Source organism: Myotis brandtii, unplaced genomic scaffold (assembly GCF_000412655.1).
Source record: "Myotis brandtii unplaced genomic scaffold, ASM41265v1 scaffold589, whole genome shotgun sequence".
Classification (NCBI taxonomy): Eukaryota; Metazoa; Chordata; class Mammalia; order Chiroptera; family Vespertilionidae; genus Myotis; species Myotis brandtii.
Genome location: NW_005370220.1, coordinates 526336 through 549210, shown reverse-complemented (window position 1 = coordinate 549210; position 22875 = coordinate 526336). Strand labels below are relative to the sequence as shown.

At 59.3% G+C, this 22875-nt stretch overlaps 1 protein-coding gene across 1 annotated transcript in view; it reads left to right on the top strand.

Annotated features, from left to right (window-relative positions):
• DAB2IP (DAB2 interacting protein) overlaps positions 1 to 22875 on the top strand; it is a 38427-nt gene that overhangs the window by 5409 nt on the left and 10143 nt on the right. Inside the window, exons 2-10 of the mRNA XM_005879219.2 lie at positions 9349 to 9502; positions 11164 to 11262; positions 12172 to 12726; positions 14300 to 14444; positions 14534 to 14678; positions 16464 to 16700; positions 18491 to 18692; positions 20519 to 20697; positions 22592 to 22868. Of these exons, the coding sequence (XP_005879281.1) occupies positions 9349 to 9502; positions 11164 to 11262; positions 12172 to 12726; positions 14300 to 14444; positions 14534 to 14678; positions 16464 to 16700; positions 18491 to 18692; positions 20519 to 20697; positions 22592 to 22868 (1993 nt within the window). The remainder of the gene's footprint in view (positions 1 to 9348; positions 9503 to 11163; positions 11263 to 12171; positions 12727 to 14299; positions 14445 to 14533; positions 14679 to 16463; positions 16701 to 18490; positions 18693 to 20518; positions 20698 to 22591; positions 22869 to 22875) is intronic.

The following is a 22875-nucleotide window of genomic DNA, read 5'->3' as shown; positions in this document are numbered from 1 at the left end:
TCTCTCCTTTCCCCTCCTCCCTGCCTGTGTCTGTCCCCTGGTCCGTCGGCCTGCGGGGTGGGGTGGTGGAAGACCAAGCAGGCTGTGTCTGGGCCTGGAGTGTGTTTTGCTCCAGCTTAAATATTTGAAACAGTTGTCAGGAAGGAGCCCGTCCCTGTGATGCAGCCGTCTTTGCTGGGGCAGTCCTCATCTCTGAGTCAGAAACTGTTACAAACTTTCCTGCGGACGGGTCATGAGGAAGAACTGAGCTGCCTGGTTTGCCACAAGTATCCTTGGGTCCTTAGCCGCTTTCACTACCACTGGGGCTGGCAGTGGGTCAGATTCCTGCCAGCTTGATGTCCTCCTCACCATTTTCCCGACTGGGGAAATGACTTGCCCAGGGTCGCACAGGAGGTGAGCGTTCTGGTGACCAGAGTTTCTGTACGTTACCGCAAAGTTGGTTCGGTTGATCCCGCGGTTTCTGTCGGCTGGTGAAAGCCTGAGGCAGTGTCAGGCAGTTCAGAGGGCGCGGAGTTGGAGCCCGGACGCCAGGCCTCCAGCCCTGGTCTGGAACTTGACCGAGGGCGAGTTGCAGGACTCATTTGAGCCTCCACTTCTTTGTGTACGTGGAGGTGGGGGCCTAAGGGAAAACCCTGGAGGGACTTGTCATTTCTGCTGGGGCAGCGTGCGGAGGTGGTGGTCTTGGGGCCAGGCCTGGAGGTGGACAGCCCCGAGTGACCGGAGCCAGATGGGGCTGAGCAGGGCTGCTGTGGCTGGGCTGGGAGGTACCTGGGAAGCTGCATGTAAAGTGTGTGGCGTGATGGGTTGGAGTCCATGGGCCCAGGTGGCAAATGACAGAGCCAGCTTAGCCTAGAGTCAGCCCCTGTGGGGTGGGAAGCGGCGGTGGGCTCTCGGAGTCTGATGCACTATCTGGGCCTTGGCAGGCCCCAAGGTCTCGGAGCCTCCGTTTTCTTAACTGTAGTTGGGCGGCCGGGCTACTTGAGGGTCAGCGATGTGGGGTGTGTTCAGTGTGGAGCCAGTGCCTGCCTGTGCACTTCCCAGGTGTGTGGGCAAGTGGGGGTGTGTGTTGGGTGAGGCAGGTACTAGAGAGCCACAGAGGGCTTAGCCACACCCCAGTTTTCTTTGACATCATTTCTCTGAGTGTCTGCCTTTGCTGGTGGCCTGGGAGCCTGTGGCCTGCTGGCACCACCTTACCTTCTCCTCCTGTCCTGTCGAATGTGATAGTGGGAAACAGAGCTCTGAGGCCCCCCCTGGGGGTCCCAAGGCCCCCCCCCCCGGCTCAGTGCTGGCGTACTGAAGGTGCTCAGTAACTATATACTGGGGTGCTGGACTCGCTAGCCCGGGAGGAGGCGGCATCACTATAATGAACCTCAGAACAAATCCTGGCAGGAGGTAAGGGAGGTCCCATTTGTTAGATACAGAAGTTGAGGAGCAGGAGAGGCCCTATGGAGGTCTACGCTCCCTCGAGCCAGCATCCCTCCCCCTCCCTGCCTTTGCCTCTTGTCTCCCTGCTGCCACGAAGCCCCTCTGTCCCTAATGGTGGCTGGGATGGACACAGCTGGGCTGCAGGTGAGCACCGGGGCTGGAGCGGAGGGTGCCAGCGTTTATTCCGAGCTGTGTCTCTCTTCTTCAAGGGGACTTGAGGCGTCTACTTGAAATGTCAGTCTCCTCCAGCTGCTCTGGGAGGCGGTGCTGTGGCTGAGGGTCTCAGGGTCAGTCGGCAGAGGCTTTTGGACAGCCCACATGCAGGGAGGGCCAGGAGGGCTCTGCCTGCTGGGCAGAGTGAGAGGCGTCTTGGAAATGTCAGGGGGCCCAGGGAAAAGCCAGGAGCAACCAGAGAGGCAACACAGGGCTGAATGCCCAAGAGAGGCAGGGCCAGGCTGCACACAGGCTCCCTCTGTGGCTCCGAAGGTACTGTTTCCCCATTCTACAGAGGGGATAGCTGAGGCGTGCAGGTTAACAGAGTCACAGAGCATTATGTTTGTGTTTGTTTCTGAGGAAGGAGGCCTTACCACATTCGACCAGTCATCAGCCAGTGTGGTGCCAGGAGCTGGGCTGTGTTGACAAGGGCCTGGTCCTTGGTTGACAGAAAGCCTGGTGCCCAGGGATGGGGGAAGGACTCTCCCAAGGTCATATTGTCACTAGCATGAATGGTCCACACAGCACCAGGAGACCACATGGCATGATGCCCGGGCATTGGGTGGAGGAGATGAGGGGGGAGATGCTGCTCCTGCCCCGCCCTCACATTCCATGGGGGTACAGTCTGAACCTGGGAGGGCTTCCTGGAGGTGGAGAAATGGGAGGGAGCTGATAAGCCAGAGGGAATGTGGCGTCTTTAAGGAGCGGAAGTCCTTGGTTTTCAGCTCGTTCATTTATTTATTTCATCATCCATTCCTACTTGGGTCATGAGTCCCCCGAGCCGAGGCAGCTGTTGGAGGTGTTTATGGTTTCTGGTGGGGGTGGGGGAACCAGTCCCACTGTGGGTGGTGTGATCTGTGGGGACCGAGGGGTGTGTTTACATGTGTGAGTAGGAGACTGAGCTGGCAGGGAGGGAACGCCTTGGCCAGGCCTTGAACCCTTCTCGAGAGCCTGCTGTGCATGTGGAGAAGCTGGATGGGCAGCCCGGCCGCGTGTGCAGTGGGCTGCTCTGGGGTTGACAGTGTCCAGGCTGTGGCAGATGAGGCTGGGGTCTCAGTCTTGGATGCTGTGCTCCTGGGTCCGGGAGGGGGAGGGGCTCTTTACTCTGGATGACTAGGGGTGGCTTAGGTTTGGGGGTGTCACCCTCTCTAATCTTTCTGAGTGGCTGGGCCAGGCTTGGTAATTTCTTTTTTTTTTAAATATATTTTTATTGATTTCAGAGAGGAAGGGAGAGGGAGAGAGATAGAAACATCAGTGATGAAAGAGAATCATTGATCGGCTGCCTCCTGCACGCCCCCTACTGGGGATCGAGCCTGCAGCCCAGGCACATGCCCTTGACCAGACTCGAACCTGCGACCCTTCAGTCCACAGTCCGACGCTCTATCCATTGAGCCACGCCGGCCAGGGCCAGGCTTGGTAATTTCTCCTGGGGACCAGGAAGGGGATAGAGAGCTGTCCCTACTCAGAAGAGGAGGGGCACGAGGCCCTCAGCTAACTTTCAATTTGCCCAGATCCCATCCTGTTCAATGAGTGCTCCTCAGATTCTCTTCTCTTAAAATTCAGGGCACTTCGCAGTTCCACTGAGGTTTATGAATGTTTAAAAACTGCTGTGAGGTCCCCAAAGTAATTTGACAAGTCTGGCAGCTATTGATTAAAAACCCAAAATTATTCAGGTTGCAGGAGGACGTGAGGGATTAGATGGAAAGTTTTTTTGTTTCTTCTTTCTCTGCGTGCCCTTTGCCACCTCCCTCCCAACCCCCTCCCCCCTCAAAAAAAAAAAGAAAGAAGGTTTGGGGAGGTAAATGTGTCCTGGGATGATTTTGAAAACTCCATTAGGCTGTTGAATTATACTGGCAAAGATGGGGATGGGGATGGGGATGGGGATGGGTACGTGTGCCTCTCCCCGCCTCCCTGGTCTCTCCTCAAGCCTGTGGCCCAGGCCACCAGCAGGCAGCAGTGAGGTATCACTCTGTGGATATTAGGGTGGCGGTGGCCGTGGCGGTGGGAAGAAGAGATATGGCAGTTAGTAAAGGGTCTTATGTTTATAGGGAGTTGGCATTGGGAGGTGGGGTTGTGGTGCTTTCTGAAGTAGCTCAGGTGAGGAAATAGCAGCCTAGAGAGAGGAGGAAACCTGTCGGGGCATTGCAGCATCTGTGGATCCAAGGGAGAAAGGGGTGCGCCCGAGGTCACCGGCAGATTCAGGGCGTACGAGGACAGGAGCCTGCTGGGGCACTGGGCTGACTGGATGCCGGCCCCCAGGCCTGCCCCCGTGTGAAGTAGGTTCCAGGACAGTCCCACAGGGGGTGATCTGGCCGTTAGGGTCCCAGCTTCCACTTGTGGATCCTGTGACCCAGCCAAGCCACTCCTCTCTCTAAGCCTGGTGTCCTGAAGCTTCCGTCATCGAATCCTTTAAATGATCTGGGGGTGTGGGGAGGGTTGCCCCATGAACCCGGGCTCATCAGCCTGTTTGAGTTCCTGGTCTCCCTTCCGCTGGGGCAATGCTGCCTTTTGTTGAAGAAGGCTGTGCATCGATGTTTTACACAGGTGAACACATAGTAGGTGCTTAGTAAGTGGCTGCTCAGTGCAGGCTGCTGTAGCCACAGCACGTGATGCATTGCCAGTACTCCTGTCTGGTTGCCAGGATGTGGAGCCTCCTTTGCCAGCTCAGCCCTGTGGTGACAGGGGAAGCACAGGCTCCCAGGCAGTAGACCAGGCCCCTCCCAGCCCAGGGCTCGTGTGGGTATGGGGACAGGGTCGTGCTGGTTCTAGTGACTGCTAGGACCTGCCCCCTCGCCTTGGATTCAGGGAACCCTGGGCCAAGAGAGTCCGTGCCTCCAGGCCAGGCCCTGTCATCCCAGGGAGCCTTCTCAGGCAGGACGGGTAACCTCCCTGCCTTTTAAGGACAGGCTCTGTCTCCCCAGGGCCCTGGGAGCCGCAGGGCGGCTGCATTCTTCTCCCTTCCCCTGGGACCCCAGCTGGGCCAGGAGTTGAGCGCTGGCCGCTGAGCAGCCGGTTCCCAGGCCTGGAGGGCAAGGCTGGGCCTGGAGGCTGCATTCTTCTCCCTTCCCCTGGGACCCCAGCTGGTGGCCGCTGAGCAGCCGGTTCCCAGGCCTGGAGGGCGAGGCTGGGCCTGGGGGGAGTTGGCTCTGCTGGGCGTTCTGGGTGGGGCACTGTCCTGCCACTAGATTCACTGGATTCCCAGGAGGTCAGTGCCCTTTCTCTGCCTGTGTGCCAGGACCCGTGGGCAGATTCTCAGCACGGCCTCCTGGACCTGCCCGGCTGTGACAGGCAGAGGCATGGTTGGCACGCTGTGACCTGACTCCACAGTCCGAAGGTCCTGCCAGCCCTTAAGTGGGCACCTCCTCTCTGGAGACCAGCTTTATCCAGGATTCTGCCCCTTCCAGGCCTGGCTATGGCAGTGGCAGTGGCAGTGGCAAGGGCCCACACAGGAAATTAAGGGCTTTTTTTTTTTTTTTTGAGACATCCCTGCATTTGGGTAGAGGGAGTTTGTCCCATTTTGTAGATGGGAAAATGGAGGCATGGAGAAGAAGGTAAGGGATTTGAGTGGTCAGAGGAAGGAAACAGAATGGCCTGGGGAGTCCCTATCTTGTCGCCCCAAATGTCAGGAGCGTCATCTGCCGTCAACCTCGATAACAGCAGGTGCATCCTTCCTTGTTCACAGCCGTTCCCTGCTCCTGCCACTGGAACTGTCACAAGTGACTGATGGAGTCACCGGCGTCAACCCCTGCTCTCCCTAGCATCTCCCCCACGTTCTCACCTGATCCTTACAGCAGCCCTCTGAGGAAGAGATTCATTCTCCCCACTTATGGATGGGGAAACTGAGGCCTGGAGAGTTGAATGATTTAAAAATCTCAAGGTTGCGTGTTTTATAAGGAATGGAGACTAGATTACAGCTGGGCACCCTTGACACTAGTAGGCCCTCCTGCCCTCCTGCCTATTCCCATCGACAGGTGTGGGGGGGGCAGGGGGGCAGGGGGACGTGCGTGCTCACTCCTGGGGCTCCTTCCACTGCCTGCCTGCATGTTCTGACTGCCCGGCCTGTTACCCTAACAGCCCCCTAGCAGTGTAGGCATCTCCTCCACAGCATGTCTGAAAGGGTCTCCCAGTTCCTACCTGCACACCGTCAGAGACTGGGTGCTGACTCCCCTAGAACCATCCTGGCCCATGTGGGGCCAGCTGTGACTGAGCTGTAATTGACCTCTCCTGGTCCCAGCCCTGCCCCCTGGGGGCATACAGGGCAGCCCCCTCTGCCCCCTCTGAGGCTCTTACTTTCCAGGCTATACAACCCCACTTTCAGCTCACCCCACCCATAGCTGGTGAAGTCCTCCCCATGTCAGGATCTTGTTGATAATTGCAGGTTTTGTTTTGGGGTCTCCTCCCTCCTTGAAATAATGGGGAATTTGCTAAACTTCTGTGTCACTAACCTTTTAAGAGAAAAAAGGACGGGGTTGAAAAACAGCTCGTGGGTTGGCTGGAAGGCTATCAGATAAGGCTGTGGCCCAGGAGCTGGGACAAGGTCTCCTTGTTCCTGCTCCCTGGCCGCACAATGAGCTGCTGTTGGGACCTGGCTGTATCTCCAGCAGCAGCTCTGCCTCTGCCCCTGCCCGTGGTGTGCCCACGTTTCCTGGGCTCCTGGGAGGGGTGCCCTGCCCCAGCCGGTCTCTCTAGCTCTTTCTCCCAGACCTGGAAGGAGTGGGTTCCAGTGAGCAGGTCAGCTGGCTGTGGGCCTTTCTCTGCCCATCACCTGTGGGGAGATGAGAAGACGAACCTTGCGTTGATGGAGTTAGTCTTGGACTCTGCTGAATGCAGTTCAAATCACTCGCGGCCTTTGCCACCTGCCACCGTGCAATCATGGGCGAGCCACCTGGCCTTTCTGAGGTGTGGAACCTCAATCCTGATGGGTTGTCAGGAGAATTAATTAGGTGAGGAGACAGGTGGGACGTGGTGTGGAGTGGGGCTCAGCCACATGGCCTGAGTGTGAGCGCTTGTCCACCTGGAGGGACTAGGGACAGCGTGGTGGTGGTGGCTTTTGGCCTGGGCTTTGAAAATGGAGAAAGGTTTTTGTGAGGCAGAGAAGGTTGGGGGAGGTAGTACGGGTTCGAGAGAGAACATGGGCATGGATCCCAGAGCAGAGGAAGTTAGGGACCAGCTAAGAGGAGCATCTTTCCAGGGTGGGTTGTGAGAGCAAGTGCAGAGGGGACATTCCAGGGTGGGTTCAACACCAGGTGGAAGTGTGGCGACTTGATTATCTATAAGCCTTGAGGGGACTGCAGGTAGATGGGAGTGATGCCAGTTGGGTAGAGGGGTCTGGCCAGAGGGTGCTGCTGTGGCCTAGAAACGCTGGGGAGATGGGGAGGCTCAGGGCTGCCCAGCTGCAGCCAGGATGCCTGAACGAGAGTTCACCTAGGAACCTTCCCCTGAGGCCGGGCCAGCTGGGGCATGTTTGTGGGACAGGATGTTGGGGAAGGAAAAGTGGGTATTGCAGCTCCAGGCCCCAGGCTCTGGCCACTTTGAGGTCAAGTCTGGGCCTGCTGGGCTCCTGGCCTGTCAAACCAGGGCCCTTCGGTCTCCTGGGCAGGCCCAGTCCACTGAACTGTGCCTCCCTCCCCTCTCTGCAGCCCACCAGCCCCTCTGTTTGCACCTCATGGGTCCCTACTCCACCTGCCCTGGTTCCCAGCATCTTTACCTGGCAGGGGTTTCTGGGCTGGGCCAGTAAGCAGCCCGATCCCAATCTGCAGGCTGGGTTTCCAGCCCTGCATGGCAGGCCCAGGGACTGTGGGTCCCTGCCGTTCCTGGCCTGGTGACTTCCCCAGCATCTGAGGCAGGGTCTTCTCTTGCACTGGCCATGAAGCCCCATGAGGAAGAGCAGCCCTGGGTGGAATATTGACTGGGCATAACAGACCTACCCAAGGCATTGGTCAGTAGTGTGATGGGGGAGCAGGTGGAGGGCTTGTCAAAGGCAGAAGCCTGTGGGCACCTAGCACGGGGTGATGTGTTCGGCCATAGCCCATGTGTGTGAACCACTGCCTCCCAGAGAGGGCGCTGGAAGAGCAGAGGCACCCCAGCTGGGATGCTGGTGGGCTGGGCCTCACGGAAAGTTCCACACGGGGGCCCTGTGGAGGTTCGGGTGTTTCTAACTTGATTTCAGTCTGTCTCACAGCCTCCCTGTGGTCTCTCCATTCCTTTGGAGCTCTCAGAAGCTCTGCCCGAGGACATCAATACGGCGCAAGTGATCTGAGCCCTGCCATGTGCCAGCTTCATGCTGGGCCTGGGGAGCAGGTGCAGGGAAGCTGACTGCCTCTTGGGGGTCCCCAAGGGCTGGGGTCCCAGTTCCAGCTCTCATTCCCATGCCTCGCCCAGCAAAGGACTCCATGTCAGGGTGGGCTGCTGCCATGGTGACGTGGAGTTTGGGGGTGGAGGGTGGCCTCTGTCAGCCTGTGAGTCCCTGTGAGCAGGACCCGTCCGCTATTCTCTGGATTCCTGATCGCACACATAGTAGCCTCAGCCTCCCTTACTTCGCTGGTCATAGAAGTAGGTTACAGGTGTGTGTCCGGCAGGGAAGTGTGTGGTGACCCTGCCAGGCCTCACTGACATGAGGGCAGGGAGAGATTGATGGATTGGAGGCCAGGAGCTGAGAGGGAGAGGGATTGGGACATCTGGGTGAGCTAAGCCCAGGGAGGGTTTTGTGCCAATGCCGGGGGTCTGGGCCGTGGACGTGAAGAGGGGCAAGGCTTGCTCAGCTTCCACGCCAGAGGTGGTCTTATCAGGCTTGGCTGGCTCTACAGCTTTTCCTGTGCCCAGCCGTGGGAGGCAGCTCCCACGGGCACTGCTGTGTGCGGTGGCTCTGAAGAGGGACTTGCACAGCTCTGAGGCAGACTCCACCAAGCACTGGTGCAGGTGCCCTCTGAGGCTCTTTCCATGGCCTGTGCTGAGAAACCGAGGCTCAGGGAGGGTAGTGACTTGTCCAGGGCCACATAGCAGGCGAGAAGTGAGGCCAGATCTGTCCGCCAGTCCAGGTCCAGGCTCCACGTCGGCACCAGGTGGCATCCACTACCTCTGCTCTTTGTATCTGTGTTGGGCCCACTGTCCCAGGCCTGGGCCCCCAAGCCCCGGCATGTGGACCTGTCTGGATTTTGGCATTTTGAGCCTCACTGCCCTCATCTATAAAATGGGTGCAGCAGAGGTCCCTGTGGCTCTCCTGCCTCGAGTGGGGTGGCGTATGAGAAAGGGCTCTGTTGGCAGTAACATTCTGGACAAATGGGTGACTACTCTGGTCTTGGATGGGGACCAGGGCGGAGGGGATGGGATGGGTGGGGAAGGCTACCTGGTTGAGCTCACCTCTTTTATGTGGGTCTCAGAGTCTGCTTGGGAGCCAGGCAGACCCTGCCCTGCACTCAGTGCTGACTTTCAGCTCCTGATTGGTTCATCCTCAGCCACTTGCTTCCTTAGAGGCTGAGCCAGTCACTCAGCATCCTGCAGTGGGCAAAGGGACCGATACTGGGTCTCTGTGACTCCTGCACAGACGTGCCCCTCCCCCAAGTCTGCCTTTAGAGGACAAGGACTTGGGGGTTGATCAAGGAGTGACTACCTCCCACTGGGGGGTCTGGGCAGGCTTCCTGGAGGAGAGGGGACAGGGCAGGGGAGGGGAGTGACAGGCCCAGCCTGACACACCTGCTGCCCACCCCCCAGGTCCCATCTGATGCCCAGGGTGAAGGAGTCTCGCTCCCACGAGTCCCTGCTCAGCCCCAGCAGCGCGGTGGAGGCGCTGGACCTCAGCATGGAGGAGGAGGTGGTCATCAAGCCCGTGCACAGCAGCATCCTGGGCCAGGACTACTGCTTCGAGGTGGGTCCGCTGGGGGCAGGTAGGCTCTGGTCGCATCTCCGAGCCAGGCCGGGTCTCCAGACCCCTCCTAGAGTCCTCGGTGGCCTCAGCTTTGGGACAATGGCTGGAAACTGTCCATTGTTTTTGGCTCCTAAGAGACCAGGTAGAACTTGGAGATGGGGGCTTCGTTCCTTCTCTGTGGGCTCCTTGGAGACAGACCAGCACTATTCTCCATGCTGGTGGGGGCAAGAGCTCCCGGCAGTAAAAGGGGGTAAAAGTCCATGTAGAATTGCTTAAGCTCCAGGGCCTGTGCCTGAAGCCTGCTCACCCTCCTTAGAAACCCCCTAAATGGTAGAGAGCACCCCCTTTTCTGGGCCAGTCTCCCCCTTCTATAAAGACATCAGAATCTTTTGTGCCCCAGTATTCTGTGACGTAAGGTTTAAGAGCAACCAGAGGGCAGCAACCCACCTGGCAGGGCTGTACCTGGGGAATCACCTGTCCAGTCTCTCACAGTAGATGGGGAATCTGAGGCCAGAGAGGCAAGATGTTAGAGGTCACACCACAAGCCTGAGGCCGTGCCAGAACCGGGGTGATGAATGTCGTAGGTGTTCCTGGGAGTTCCTGACTGCTTCTCTCATCAATCAGATTCCCTGCCCACCTCACCCTCCACTCCCACCCACAAGGAGCTTACATAATTAGGGAGCTCTCTGATGGAGGGATGAGCCTGGTAATGAAAGTCAGCCATCGGGGACTCGTGGCAACCTCCTGGCAACCCAGCCCCAGGGAAAGAGTGGAATGTGCCTGGCATCTGCCCCACCCCTTGTGCCCATTGTTTCTGCATCAAGACTCCTGGTCCAGCTGGGCTCCATCTGGGCTCCGGCTTCTTTGCCTGGGACAGGCTGATGACGGTGCCTGGGCACTGGTCCACAGCAGTGGGTGCTACGGCTTGTGCCGGCCCTTGAGTGGCTGGATAAGGAGTCTGGTTCCCTTCTGTCGAGCCCATAGCATGGTGCTGGGGCCAGTGGATGAGGAGGAGCCGCTTGGGCTGGGCTTCCTCACCGGTGGGGATTGGAGGAGGAGCGAGAGTCCGATGGCGAGGGAGGGTACGGGTTCCAGGCAGGAGGACCCCAGGCCCAGCACACCTGGACGGCCCAGTTTTCATTTCTCCAGTCTGGCCCCTAAAAATGTTAAGTTTCTGTGACCATCGTTGTTACTGTCACTCGGCAAAAGATAACCGTCAGCAAGGGTCAGCCGAGGACGGAGGTGATCCTTGTGCCTACCCAGGGTGTGTCCTTGGTGCCCGTGGCTCCACTTAGAGAGGGAGGCAGGTACCCCGACCCGGGCAGGTACCCCGTGCCTTCTCTCTTCCCATCCTCGGAGAGTGAGGTTAGAGTCAGAAAGATACTTCCCGTGGACAAAGGATGCCGAGGAAGGGGGAGAGGAGCCAGGGCCAGGAGCCAGATGGTCAGGGCTGGGCCACCCTCTTGTCACCCACTTGGGACAGTGATCTCACGGCACCACCTGCCAATGGGAAATAGAGAGGCCATTCTGAGCTTCTCTCTGCCCTCTCCCGAGGCAATGCTGCAGACCTGGTGGCTCAGGCCCCGACCCCAGAGGTCTTCTGTCCTGCCCTGTCCCTCGCTGGGTTCCCCCCTGTGACACTGTCCTATTTGGCCCCACAGGTGACAACATCGTCAGGAAGCAAGTGCTTCTCCTGCCGGTCAGCAGCCGAGCGGGATAAGTGGATGGAGAACCTGCGGCGAGCAGTGCACCCCAACAAGGTAGGCTGCGTCCCCTCTCACCAAAGCCCGGGGATTGCAGCGCGCAGACTCTGACACCAGGGAGCACAGTGGGATCTCTGGCGTGGGCTGGGCTGGGTGGGGGCAGGGGCAGCCTGTGGGGGTGGGGCCTGAGTGGGCAGTAGGGTTGGGCCCTGGAACAGGGGTTCGAGGTGGCCAGGCCGACTCAGGTGCTGTGGGCCTCTGTCCTCGAAGCTACACCACGGAGGCTGGGCCAGAGAACTGAGAATGGGCTGTTAGGGAGTTGGGTGCTGGTGGCCTTCTGCCTGGACCTCTTGTCTCTCTTCCCCTGGCCGATTCCTGGCCACCCATCCAATTCCAGCTTTGACTTCTGTCCCATCCTCCGGTGAGCACCGCTGGCCCAGCCTGGCGCCCTGCTCTGTGTTCCCACTGCCCTGGGCTTCCCCCATCAGGTTCATGGGCCCCAACTCTAATCACCTGCTTCTGTGTCTGCCCCCTGGCTGACCGGGCCTGGGCTGAGCCTGGTCACCATGACATCACTGCGGAGGGGCCTTAGCAGTGGTCCCCTCTTAAGTGACTTACAGACCAGCAAACTAGAAGGCCTGATACGTAGCACAGTGGCCTGCGGTGCCAAGCACTGTGCTAACCTCTTACTTGATCTCTCACCATTTGTTCCTATTTTATGGAAAAGGGAACTGAGTCTTAGATTAAGTCACCTGCCCAAGGTCAGTGAGCTCGTTTGAGGCAGAGCAGAGATCCAGCCTCGTGGCCACCAGACTCCAGAGTTGTCCCTCCCCTCCCATCCTGTCGGTGCCTGGCCCGTCCCCACACGTAGGGCTCTCCTGGATCTGAGAGCTCCCCCAGCTCTGGCCAGGCGGTGGGCAGGTGGCCGGCCCCTCGGTGACCACGGCTCACCTTGTGCACATGCAGGACAACAGCCGGCGTGTGGAGCACATCCTGAAGCTGTGGGTGATCGAGGCCAAGGACCTGCCGGCCAAGAAGAAGTACCTGTGCGAGCTGTGCCTGGACGATGTGCTCTACGCCCGCACCACGGGCAAGCTCAAGACGGACAACGTCTTCTGGGGCGAGCACTTTGAGTTCCACAACCTGCCGCCCCTGCGCACCGTCACCGTCCACCTGTACCGGGAGACCGACAAGAAGAAGAAGAAGGAGCGCAACAGCTACCTGGGCCTGGTGAGCCTGCCCGCCGCCTCGGTGGCCGGGCGGCAGTTCGTGGAAAAGTGGTACCCAGTGATGACGCCCAACCCCAAGGGCGGCAAGGGCCCCGGACCCATGATCCGCATCAAGGCGCGCTACCAGACCATCAGCATCCTGCCCATGGAGATGTACAAGGAGTTTGCCGAGCACATCACCAACCACTACCTGGGGCTCTGCGCAGCCCTCGAGCCCATCCTGAGCGCCAAGACCAAGGAGGAGATGGCGTCGGCCCTGGTGCACATCCTCCAGAGCACGGGCAAGGTGAAGGTGCGTGTGCCCGTGTCCGGGCCCTGGGGAAGGCCCGGTGACACACAAGGTTACCTGCTGTTCCCTATGTCCAAGGCATGGATTTCAGCCCTATCGGGGGCACTGACCAGGTGGTCCCCCTAAACCCAAGCGAGGTGTCGTGGAGTGAAGAGTTTCATTCTTCTGCCCCCACCGCTGCGGCAGATGTGGAGCTGAGGGGCGGGATGGCAGCTTGTAGTGAGGAAGTGAGCAGTGACTTTTCAGTCTGTCATGGACTCCAAGGGCTTCTCCCTGCCACCCCTTCTCCCCTCAGTGCAGCAGGAGGAACGGGTTCTGGGAAGCAGGAGACCTGGGCCAGGTCTGGCCTGGGAGCTGTGGCCTTGGACAGGTCACTTTCCTGTTCTGTGCTGGTCCCCTCATTGGGTCCTCGCTCTACAGAGCTCTTCCTCACCCAGCCTGGGCTGAGTACCCCTCCATGAGCCCAGGAAGACCCAGGCGGAGGAGCTGGGGTCCTGCCTCCATGTTCCGAGGAGATCCCAGAGGTCAGCTAACGGTCAGGAAGGGCTCCTCAGATTATGTGGTCCCCAGAGGCAGCGGAAGCTACTTAAACACCCCCCCCCAACCCCCCATCATCTCTCCTTTGGCCAGCAGGGCCTCCTGGGCCGCAAGCTCAGTTCTGTATTTGAGGGGCCACGTGTGATGTCAGAGAGGTTCCCAAAGTTGTGCACACCAGAAACCCTGGCCCACGCTGGCCACCTTGTAGCCTCTTTGCTGGTGGCCCCTGCCCTGCCCTTCAACCTCCCCTGGGCCTCTGACTCCCTGCCTGTCCTCTTCCCTCCCCCAAGTCACAAGGCTAGCTGTGGGTGGGAGGAGGGTCTCTGGAGGGAGGGAGCTCCCATCTGGGCTGTGGCAGCAGGTTTACTCTCCAGCCTCCCTGCAGGGGGGGAGATGTGGGCCAGGCTGCCTCCTGGGCTCTGCCCATGACCCTGCCTGGGGGACCAGCAGGCTCATCTACTTAACAGCTGCCCTCAGCAGTGAGGGACTGCTGCCCTGGGTTTGCCAGGTGGGCGGTGGTGCCCCCGCTTTCCCAACGAAGCCAAGGTCCCTTCTCTCCCCCACTGAGCACTGGCTCACTGCCCCCGAGGCAGCCGGGCAGCCTCTGCCTCTCTCCTTCTCTGCCGCACCACGCAGAGCAAGCCATGTCTGGTGTGGGAGACTCATCAGAGTCATGGGTAGATAGTGGAGAGGGTGCCCGTCTGTCCTCTCTGGCGTTGATGGTGATGGGGGGTGGGGGTTCCCTGGTCACCCAGGCCTGCTCAGGGCCAAGCAGGGATTTGAGTCCAGCTGGTCTGGCTATGGGGCAGGAAGCTCGTGTCCATGTGGCATGCTCTTGCCCAGGCCTGCCTTCCCCGGTCCTGAGACACAGCTGTGATGTCACCAGGCGCCCCTGCCCTCTGGCAGCTCCCGAGGTGGACAGTGGAGCAGCCTTGGGAAGCAGGGGCTTCTGGCGGCTGCCCGGGCAGCGAGTGTGGAACCCGAGGGTCCTCCCTACCGGCTGGCCCAGGTCCTCCCTCCTCACTGCCTGCCTCCCCAGGACTTCCTGACTGACCTGATGATGTCAGAGGTGGACCGCTGCGGGGACAACGAGCACCTCATCTTCCGGGAGAACACGCTGGCCACCAAGGCCATCGAGGAGTACCTCAAGTTGGTGGGCCAGAAGTATCTGCAGGACGCGCTAGGTAGGGAGGGTTCGGGCCGGCATGGGCAGACGGTGGGACATGGCCACCAGGTCCTCACTGCCCCTCCCTGCCCTCCCTCCCGGTCACAGGCGAGTTCATCAAAGCGCTGTATGAGTCAGACGAGAACTGCGAGGTGGACCCGAGCAAGTGCTCGGCCGGTGACCTTCCCGAGCACCAGGGCAACCTGAAGATGTGCTGTGAACTGGCCTTCTGCAAGATCATCAACTCCTACTGGTCAGTGCTGCCCCGCACTCCCTCCCTGGGCTCAGCTGCCCAGGCCTCCTCACCCATCGTGTGACCCGTGCTGTGTCAGTGCCTGCAGTGTGCCAGGTGCGGTGCAAGGCATGGTGTGCCGTCCTCATGCGTACGGCTCAGGGAGGGGCTGCTGCCTGTGCCTGACTTACAAACCAGAGAGCTGAGGCTCACCCAGGAGAGGGCAGGTGGACACGCCTGTGGCCTCACACAGCTTCAGAGAGGTGGCTCTGGGATGGGAACCCCTCTGCCTGACTCTGCAAATCTTGGCCTTTTTTGGGTTCTCCAATGTGAGGGAGTGTTCCAGACCACGCAGGACATGGTTTGTGCCGCGTGGAGGGTTGGGAGCAGCGGCAGTCCACTGCACGTGTTCATTAGCGAGCGCCCCCTGTGCCTGGTGCTGTTGTAGGTGCTGAGGCTGCACAGGGAGCGAGACTGGCAAGGCCCAGCTCAGGCACCCCCCTGGGGTGGGTGGATGACTTAACCTGAGACCCCTCGTCTGTTGGTGCTCATGTCACAGGCTGGTGATTGGGCTCAGCTAGGGCTCGTGTGGTGCCTGGACTGTAGGGACAGAAAAGAAAGGATGGGGGTCTAAGGAGAACATAGTTCTGCAGCCCCGAGAGAAGGAGCGGGGCCTGCGGACGGGCTGTTTAGAGAGGACCACAGTCGGGGCCAGGATTGGTGCTTGAGCCATGGCCTGCAGGGCACCTGCTTGCTCCCAGGTCGGTGTGGTGCCAGCTGACTGCAGGGTACAGCCTTGCTAATGGTGAGGCAGGCGTAACTCCAGGACGGGGATGTGCTGCCAGTGCCGAGCACGGGTTATTTTCACACTGCACGGGCTGCTCAGATTTTCTCCCGTCACGGCACCATCTCAGGACCTGCGTCCCCCTCCCCACCCCCAGCGATACTTGACTCCTCTCTTTGGTCACACTTCTTCCCTTTCTCCTTTAAGGCTTATGCCTGGCTCCCTCTGTGGCCTGCCTAGGTCAGCTCACCCTCTTGGGCATCCTCTGTCCCAGCCCTGATCCCATCAGAGTGGGATTGTGCTTGCGTGTAAATCTGCTTCCTGCACATGCTGGGAGCACCAGGCTGGTGGAGCCCCAGCTCAGGGCTGGGCACACCAAAGGGCCCCGTGATTGCTCAGCAGAGAGGCCTGCTAGGTGAGAGGATGGTCAGAACCAGCGGGGCCAGTGCCCCCTGAACCCCCCTCTGCTCCTGGGCTCACCTGGGACCAGCCTGGCCCTTCGGGCTAGGTCACGTGACCCATGGCACTGAGGGGGCGGGGCGGTGACCTGGGAGCCTTGAACTCTGAGGGAACACACTTCCTGCCCTGGGCCAGGCTGTTTTCACTCTGCCCTGCTATTCCCAGGGCAGTGGGTGTGGCACTCAGGGAAACATCGTGGACAATGATTTTCCATTTCCTCTTTCTGGTGTTTGTCAGAGACCCAGAGGCACCTCTCAGTTCTGGGTGCCATGGGTAGATGTCATCACTCAGTGCCTGGCCCTGCACCCCTTGCCCTTCCTGGGCACTCGCTCTGCCCGCCCTGTGCTGCCTCAGCTCCCCCAGCAGCCCTGTCCGGTGGGTGATGGATAGGGGGATGGATGATGGATGGATGATAGAATGGTGATGGGCAGCAGGGCCAGCTCATAGCTATCAGGGTTGGAGCTCAGGGTTCCATCGGACCCAGAACCAGGTCCCTGCTCTGCACCCACCTGTCCTGGCACCCTGCCTGACCACCAGGCCCATTCTTGTCTATTCCTGCCCAGTGTCTTCCCACGGGAGCTGAAAGAGGTGTTCGCCTCGTGGCGGCAAGAGTGCAGCAGCCGCGGCCGGCCGGACATCAGCGAGCGGCTCATCAGCGCCTCCCTGTTTCTGCGCTTCCTCTGCCCGGCCATCATGTCGCCCTCGCTCTTCAACCTGCTGCAGGAGTACCCCGATGACCGCACTGCCCGCACCCTCACCCTCATCGCCAAGGTTACCCAGAACCTGGCCAACTTTGCCAAGTGAGTGTTGTGTCCCCGACGGGCAGGAGCCCACGGGGGCAGGCCATGGGTGTGTCTTCCTCGGAGCTGGGCTGCGCAATGGGCCCTGCTTTTGTCCCCGTCCTGCTCAGTCCTCCCTCTCCCCCTTTTCAGAATGAAGTCCCCTCCACACCCCGTCCTCCCTCCCTTCCAAAGGTACATGCCATTTTGGTATGTTTCCTTAATTTTCAGAGGTGAGAAGCCAAGATGTTTTTTCCTTCAGCATTTTCAAATGGACATTTAATCATAAGGATTCTCCCATGTGCTTAACATCCATAAGCCTCGTTTTGAAACGAATGACTAATATGCCTTCAGGGAGGAGGGCCCATATTTCCTTAGCCCGGCCCCTGAGCTGGCACGCGGGCTGTTTCACACTGTCCTTGTGTAATGCTGTCAAGGATGTCCTTGCTTTTCGAGCACGTCGGTGTTTGGACTATACCTTAGAACAGTGATGGCGAACCTTTTGAGCTCGGCGTGTCAGCATTTTGAAAAACCCTAACTTAACTCTGGTGCCGTGTCACATATAGAAATTTTTTGATATTTGCAACCATAGTAAAACAAAGACTTATATTTTTGATATTTATTTTATATATTTAAATGCCATTTAACAAAGAAAAATCAACCAAAAAAATGAGTTCGCGTGTCACCTCTGACACGCGTGTCATAGGTTCGCCATCACTGCCTTAGAGCGAGGGGGCAGAAACGGGAGGGCTGGTCATCCAGTCGCCAGTTCCGGGCCCCTCTGTGCTGGGCTCGGAGTCACGCCTGGTCCCAGCCCTTAGACAGGGGAGGGCGACAGAGGTGCACGCGGTCTCTCAGGAGGGCCTTCAGCTTGCTGGGAGAGGAGACAGAGAGACTTCCCCAGACACGTGCCCCCCAGCTGAGCGATGGGAGCAGAGGCAGGGCAGCTCCTGGGAGGGCCGTGTGCTATAGGGACAAGGCACCCTGGCATTCCTGAATCTCCAAGTGACAGGCAGGGAGAAGTGGGAGACGAGACCCAGGAGGACGCAGGGACCTGAAGGCCAGGCACCTGAAGACCAGGCAGGGCTTTAAGCATGGGGGGCGGAGGGGTGGCCCTTGTCTGTTCTGGATCCTAAAAAGGTCAGCTTGACAGCAGTGGGGAGGGGGTTGGAGGGAGTGGGACTGGCACCTGAGAGACCTCAGCAGAGCACAGCTGTGTTTCTGGCAAAAGGGAATTAGGGTTTGGAGAGGTGATGCAGGAGGCAGGGGCTGTAAGGTCAATGGGTGATGAGAAGACAAAGTCAGCGGCCTTGCCGGGTGGGAGGGCGGAGATGACGGGACAGGCTCTGGCTCAGCTCTCTGGTGGACCTGGGTTTCCACTTGGGACAGGGAGTCTGGGAGGAGGGCATGGGCTTGGGGTGACGGTGATGACTTCAGGCTTGGCCAGGCTGGGTGCGAGGGGAGATGCTATGGACACACGTCTGCAGGCTCAGCAGAGAGGCCTGGCCGAGCATAGATTGGGAATCATCTGCCCACCAGGCCTTGGAAACCTGGAGGGAGAGAGGAAGGAGATTGTGACTGGCAGTGAAAGGGGAATGAGGGCCACAGAACATTCCAGGTCCTGTGAGGGTCCCTGAGGAACGAGGGCCCTGAGTCATAGCAGATCGGCTGGCTGGTGGATTAGTGGCCACAGTGGGTGAGGAGGGATGGGAGCTGAGGGCAGTATCTCCGAGAAGGAGGGTTCCTGGGTGAGCCTGGCTTTCAGGCCGTCCGCGGACCTGGGTCGCTCACCCCGCCTGCTCTCCCTCCAGGTTTGGCAGCAAAGAGGAGTACATGTCGTTCATGAACCAGTTCCTGGAGCACGAGTGGACCAACATGCAGCGCTTCCTGCTGGAGATCTCCAACCCGGAGACCATCTCTAACACCGCCGGCTTCGAGGGCTACATCGACCTGGGCCGCGAGCTGTCCAGCCTGCACGCGCTGCTCTGGGAGGCCGTCAGCCAGCTGGAGCAGGTGCCTGTCCTGTCCCACGGGCAGGGTGCGGACAGAGGGCTCTCCTGTGTTGTGCAGACCAGCAGCCTGCCCAGGTGCTGGGCTCACACTTCCCACTCAGCCCCGAGGCACATGCTGGGATCTCTGGGGCCCGCTTCCCTGGTGGGGGTGCCACGCTCCCTCGCCAGCACCTGCGGGCCGGGAGCCCATCCTGGGTACTGGGGCTTTGGCTGTGTCTCTGCACACTCCGTGCTGAGTGGGCGGATTCCACGTATGAAGGTGTGTTCCCTACCGGTGAGAAATGTGGTCAGATTGAGCTCTTTCTGTGAATGTCCTTGTTCTGGGTGTTAAGGGCACCATAAGAAAAAGTCCAAGTATGCTCCGCTATACCTTCAAGCACCAGGCAGGAAGTTACAAACCTTCCTACAAACCTTCCCACAATTGCCCTTGGCCGTCAAGTCAGTTGAAATGGTTGTTGCCCAGAAACCCCTGAGATGGCTGCAGCCACCGGGGCTCCCCGCCCCGCCCCCAGCAGCTCTGCCCACAGTGGACAGGCTGTTGGCAGCAAGGGCTGTACCTGCCACCGTCGACCTCCAGGATATTTGTTGCTTCCTGGGGCTCCGAGAGACCCCCTTACAAAAGCAGTTCCTGCTGCACCAGGGCTGGAGGCTCCCGCTCCTGTCCTGTTTCCCGGAGGGGACCACGCAGGGCGCTCAGGGCTGCAGCCTCTGGATGTATCCGCGTGTGTCAGGTGCACACGCAAGCACAGAGCTCTTTTCCTGGTTGGAGTGTGTTAAAGGGAGAACGTAGGTGTGCACTGCAGTGTGTGTGTCTCACACACTCTGTGTGGACGTCTGCTCTGCGGCTCACTGCCCCCTGTTGCCGGACACTCGGGTTAGTCCAGCTTTTCACCACCAACAGATGCTGATGCAGTCGTTTCTGCTCAGCTTTGTCCACTGCCCTTTGGCTGCGAGAGACACGGAAGGGAATGGAAACCAAGGCCAGTCACCCCAGTGCCTCCACTTCCTAAGCCCCTGTGCCGGCCCCATATCTGCACATGGTCAGCAGCCATCACAGCTGGCGGTGCTGCAGCAGGACTGAAACGGAGCGCTCTGCCTCCCGAGTCTCTGCTCTGTTGATGACAACACGAGTTTTCACATTTTCTTTCTGCACAAAGTCCTACCTGGAAGCCAGTGGCTAAGCAGGTGAAGGCAGGGTCCCCTTCCCTCAGCTCGGCCCACAGCCGGCATCCTTAGCACCGTCAGTCTTAACCATGGCAGTGCGGTGCTGCCTCTGCCTGGCCCTCCACTTGTTAATCCCACCATGTGCCTGCTCTGTGCCTGGACCATGTCCACTGGGCCTCGGGTATTGATGGGTCAGGCCCCGCCCACCCTCTGGAGGAGGTGATGTGGGAGGGGCTGTCCCAGAAGCCTCTCAGATGGGGAGGTGTAGCTGCGAAAAGTTCTGAATTCCTCGTGTGTTTTCCTCCCTGGAGGCAAAGGTAGGATGAACTTGGGTCAAAGGCTAGGACTGGTTCAGCATTTCTCCTTGTGGGCCTCACACCTTCATCTCAGAAATATTTGGGAAGCTGGTAAATATGTAATTTGCACAGTCCTTGGCATCCCCCCCCTTCCCCCGCCAACCTCCGACCTGCTGGATCTGACTGGTAGGAGAGAGGTCTGCATTTCTGCCTGATGCCTCAGGAGTTTTAAACCACCATGGCTGCAGCTAGCTCACTTGGCCTCTCCAGGTGGCCCCAGCAGACTCAGGAGTTTTAAACCACCATGGCTGCAGCTAGCTCAGGTGGCCCCAGCAGGTCACATCTGCCTCTTCGTGTGTCTTCACAGAGCATCGTATCCAAACTGGGGCCCCTGCCTCGAATCCTGAGGGACGTCCACACGGCACTGAGCACCCCGGGCAGTGGGCAGCTCCCAGGGACAAATGACCTGGCCTCCACGCCTGGCTCTGGCAGCAGCAGCATCTCGGCCGGGCTGCAGAAGATGGTGATCGAGAATGATCTCTCTGGGTAAGAGACCCAGGTGTGCTGGGAGTTGTGGGGTGCACGTGCAAAGTGCTACCCACCTGCATGCAGTCTCAGCTGGGCAGGAGGAGGCCGACGCAGGTGTTCATAAAACAAGCTGGTGAGCCTGGAAATGTGTTGTGCAGGCCCTCAGTAGTGAGCCTCCATTTAGGAAAAATCCGGGAAGGCTGCCTGGATGAGGTGGTGCTGTAGTTTTGAGCTTTTTAGCATTTTAGTAGTTTTGAGCATTTTCATTGATGGAAAAAGCATTCTGGGTAGAGGGACTAACACAAAGGCAACAATGTTCTGTTGAAGAACAATTATTGGTCCCAAATACCTCCAGGTCGTCTAGGTGTGTCAAACATACCAGTTCTCCTGGTATTTGCTAGGCCCAGTCGGAATCTCCAAAAGTGGTGTGCAGGGTTGTGTGTTCAGCAGGAGTTTGGGTAACTATGAGGCTTTGAGGCTGGGAGCTCAGGCCTGACCCTCACTCTAAGCCCTCAGCCCTGGGGCAAAACGCACACTTGGTGGAGGAAGAGGGACACGTTCTCTAATATTGACATCAAAATGAGGCTATTCCTTTAAAACAGAGGCGTTTCTATTGACCCCTCTATGCCTCCGTTGTACACTCCCCTCCCTACCAGGGGCCGCCTTGGGCCAGCTGGTGAGGATGTGGCTGGGCCAGCAGAGTTGGGAGGTCTCCCCTGAAGGTGGTGGCAGTGGCGGGCTTTTAAGTGGATGAGGGTGTGGGGCACAGGACTGGAGGCCAGATGCCACTTCTCAGGTCCCTCTGAGTCTTGGGGTTCATTTATACAACCTGCCTAGTGAGGCAAGTCTTCGTTCAGGTGGGCACACACCTTGGCTGAGAGATGGCCGGATGCGTGGCTTTGAGGAGACCTGACCAGGTGGCTGCTGGTGTGGGTTTCTCCCAGCTCCACTGCCACCTTGGCCACGTCTTCTCAGCCCACAAGGGCTGTCAAGTGGTCACAGCCTGCCCTGCCGAAGCCCACCAGTTGGTGCTTGGCGCTTCCTCTCTCCGTTCCAGGCTAAGCCAACTCTTACTCCCCTTCCAAGCTCATGTCAAACCCTAAAGTCCTTGCTGCCTCCAGCCCCCTCAGAGCCCTTTTCACCCCCACGGCCTTCCCTCCCAAGCCTGGCTGGCCCCCCTCCATCTTGCCGTCTTCCATGGGGCCACATTCGGGGAGGGGAGTGGAAGAGGCTGAAGACCCGGGGAGGGCACAGCCTGCCACTGCAGGGGCAGTCCCTCCGCGCGTGAGTCATGCCTGGAGGATCCTCCTCTGATTCCGTGTTTTTAGCAGGAACGCCAGCCCCCGCCTGCCTGTCAGTCAGTCAGGGGGGGTGGCAGCAGGAGGCTGGGCAGGGGAGGCTTCAGCAGGCCCCCACCTCGGTCTCAGGCTGATCAGGAACAAGAAGGAAGAGGCAGAGAGAGCCCTAGTGGCTTTGAAGTCGGCTTCCTCTGTGCAGGACCCTGGGGAGCAGAGAGCCACTGCGTTGTGGGTTGGGGTTCAGCTAAGGGAAATTTCCGGAACGCCCTGGCCTCGCTACCCATCATCCCCAGATGCAGCTGGCCTGCCACTAGCAGGCTGGCCCCTGGCACAGGTTCTGTGCAGGAGCTGCCGCCTCGGCCAGCCAGTCCACAGTGGCTTCCGCTGGGGTCGGCTGCCCAGGCTGTGGGTTTTGCGTCTGGGCCCCAGGACTCTCCGATTCTTGCTGCCCCAGCATCTCCCCTCCCTCCCCACCCCTCCTCTCCTCCCCCAGCCTTGGCTCCGGCCGCCAGGCCCGGCAGCTTGGCGGGGGCTCTCGGTTTGGACCCGCCTTGGCCGCACTCACAGTTCTTCTCTTCCCCCTTCTTTCCCTGTGTGTGCTTGTCTCCCTGCAGTCTGATAGATTTCACCCGGTTACCGTCTCCAACCCCCGAAAACAAGGACTTGTTTTTTGTCACAAGGTCCTCCGGGGTCCAGCCATCACCTGCCCGCAGCTCGAGTTACTCGGAAGCCAACGAGCCTGATCTTCAGATGGCCAACGGTGGCAAGAGCCTGTCCATGGTGGACCTCCAAGACGCCCGCACGCTGGATGGGGAGGCGGGCTCCCCAGCGGGCCCCGACGCTCTCACCACCGAAGGGCAGATGCCTGCAGCTCAGCTGTTGGCTGGGTGGGCAGCCC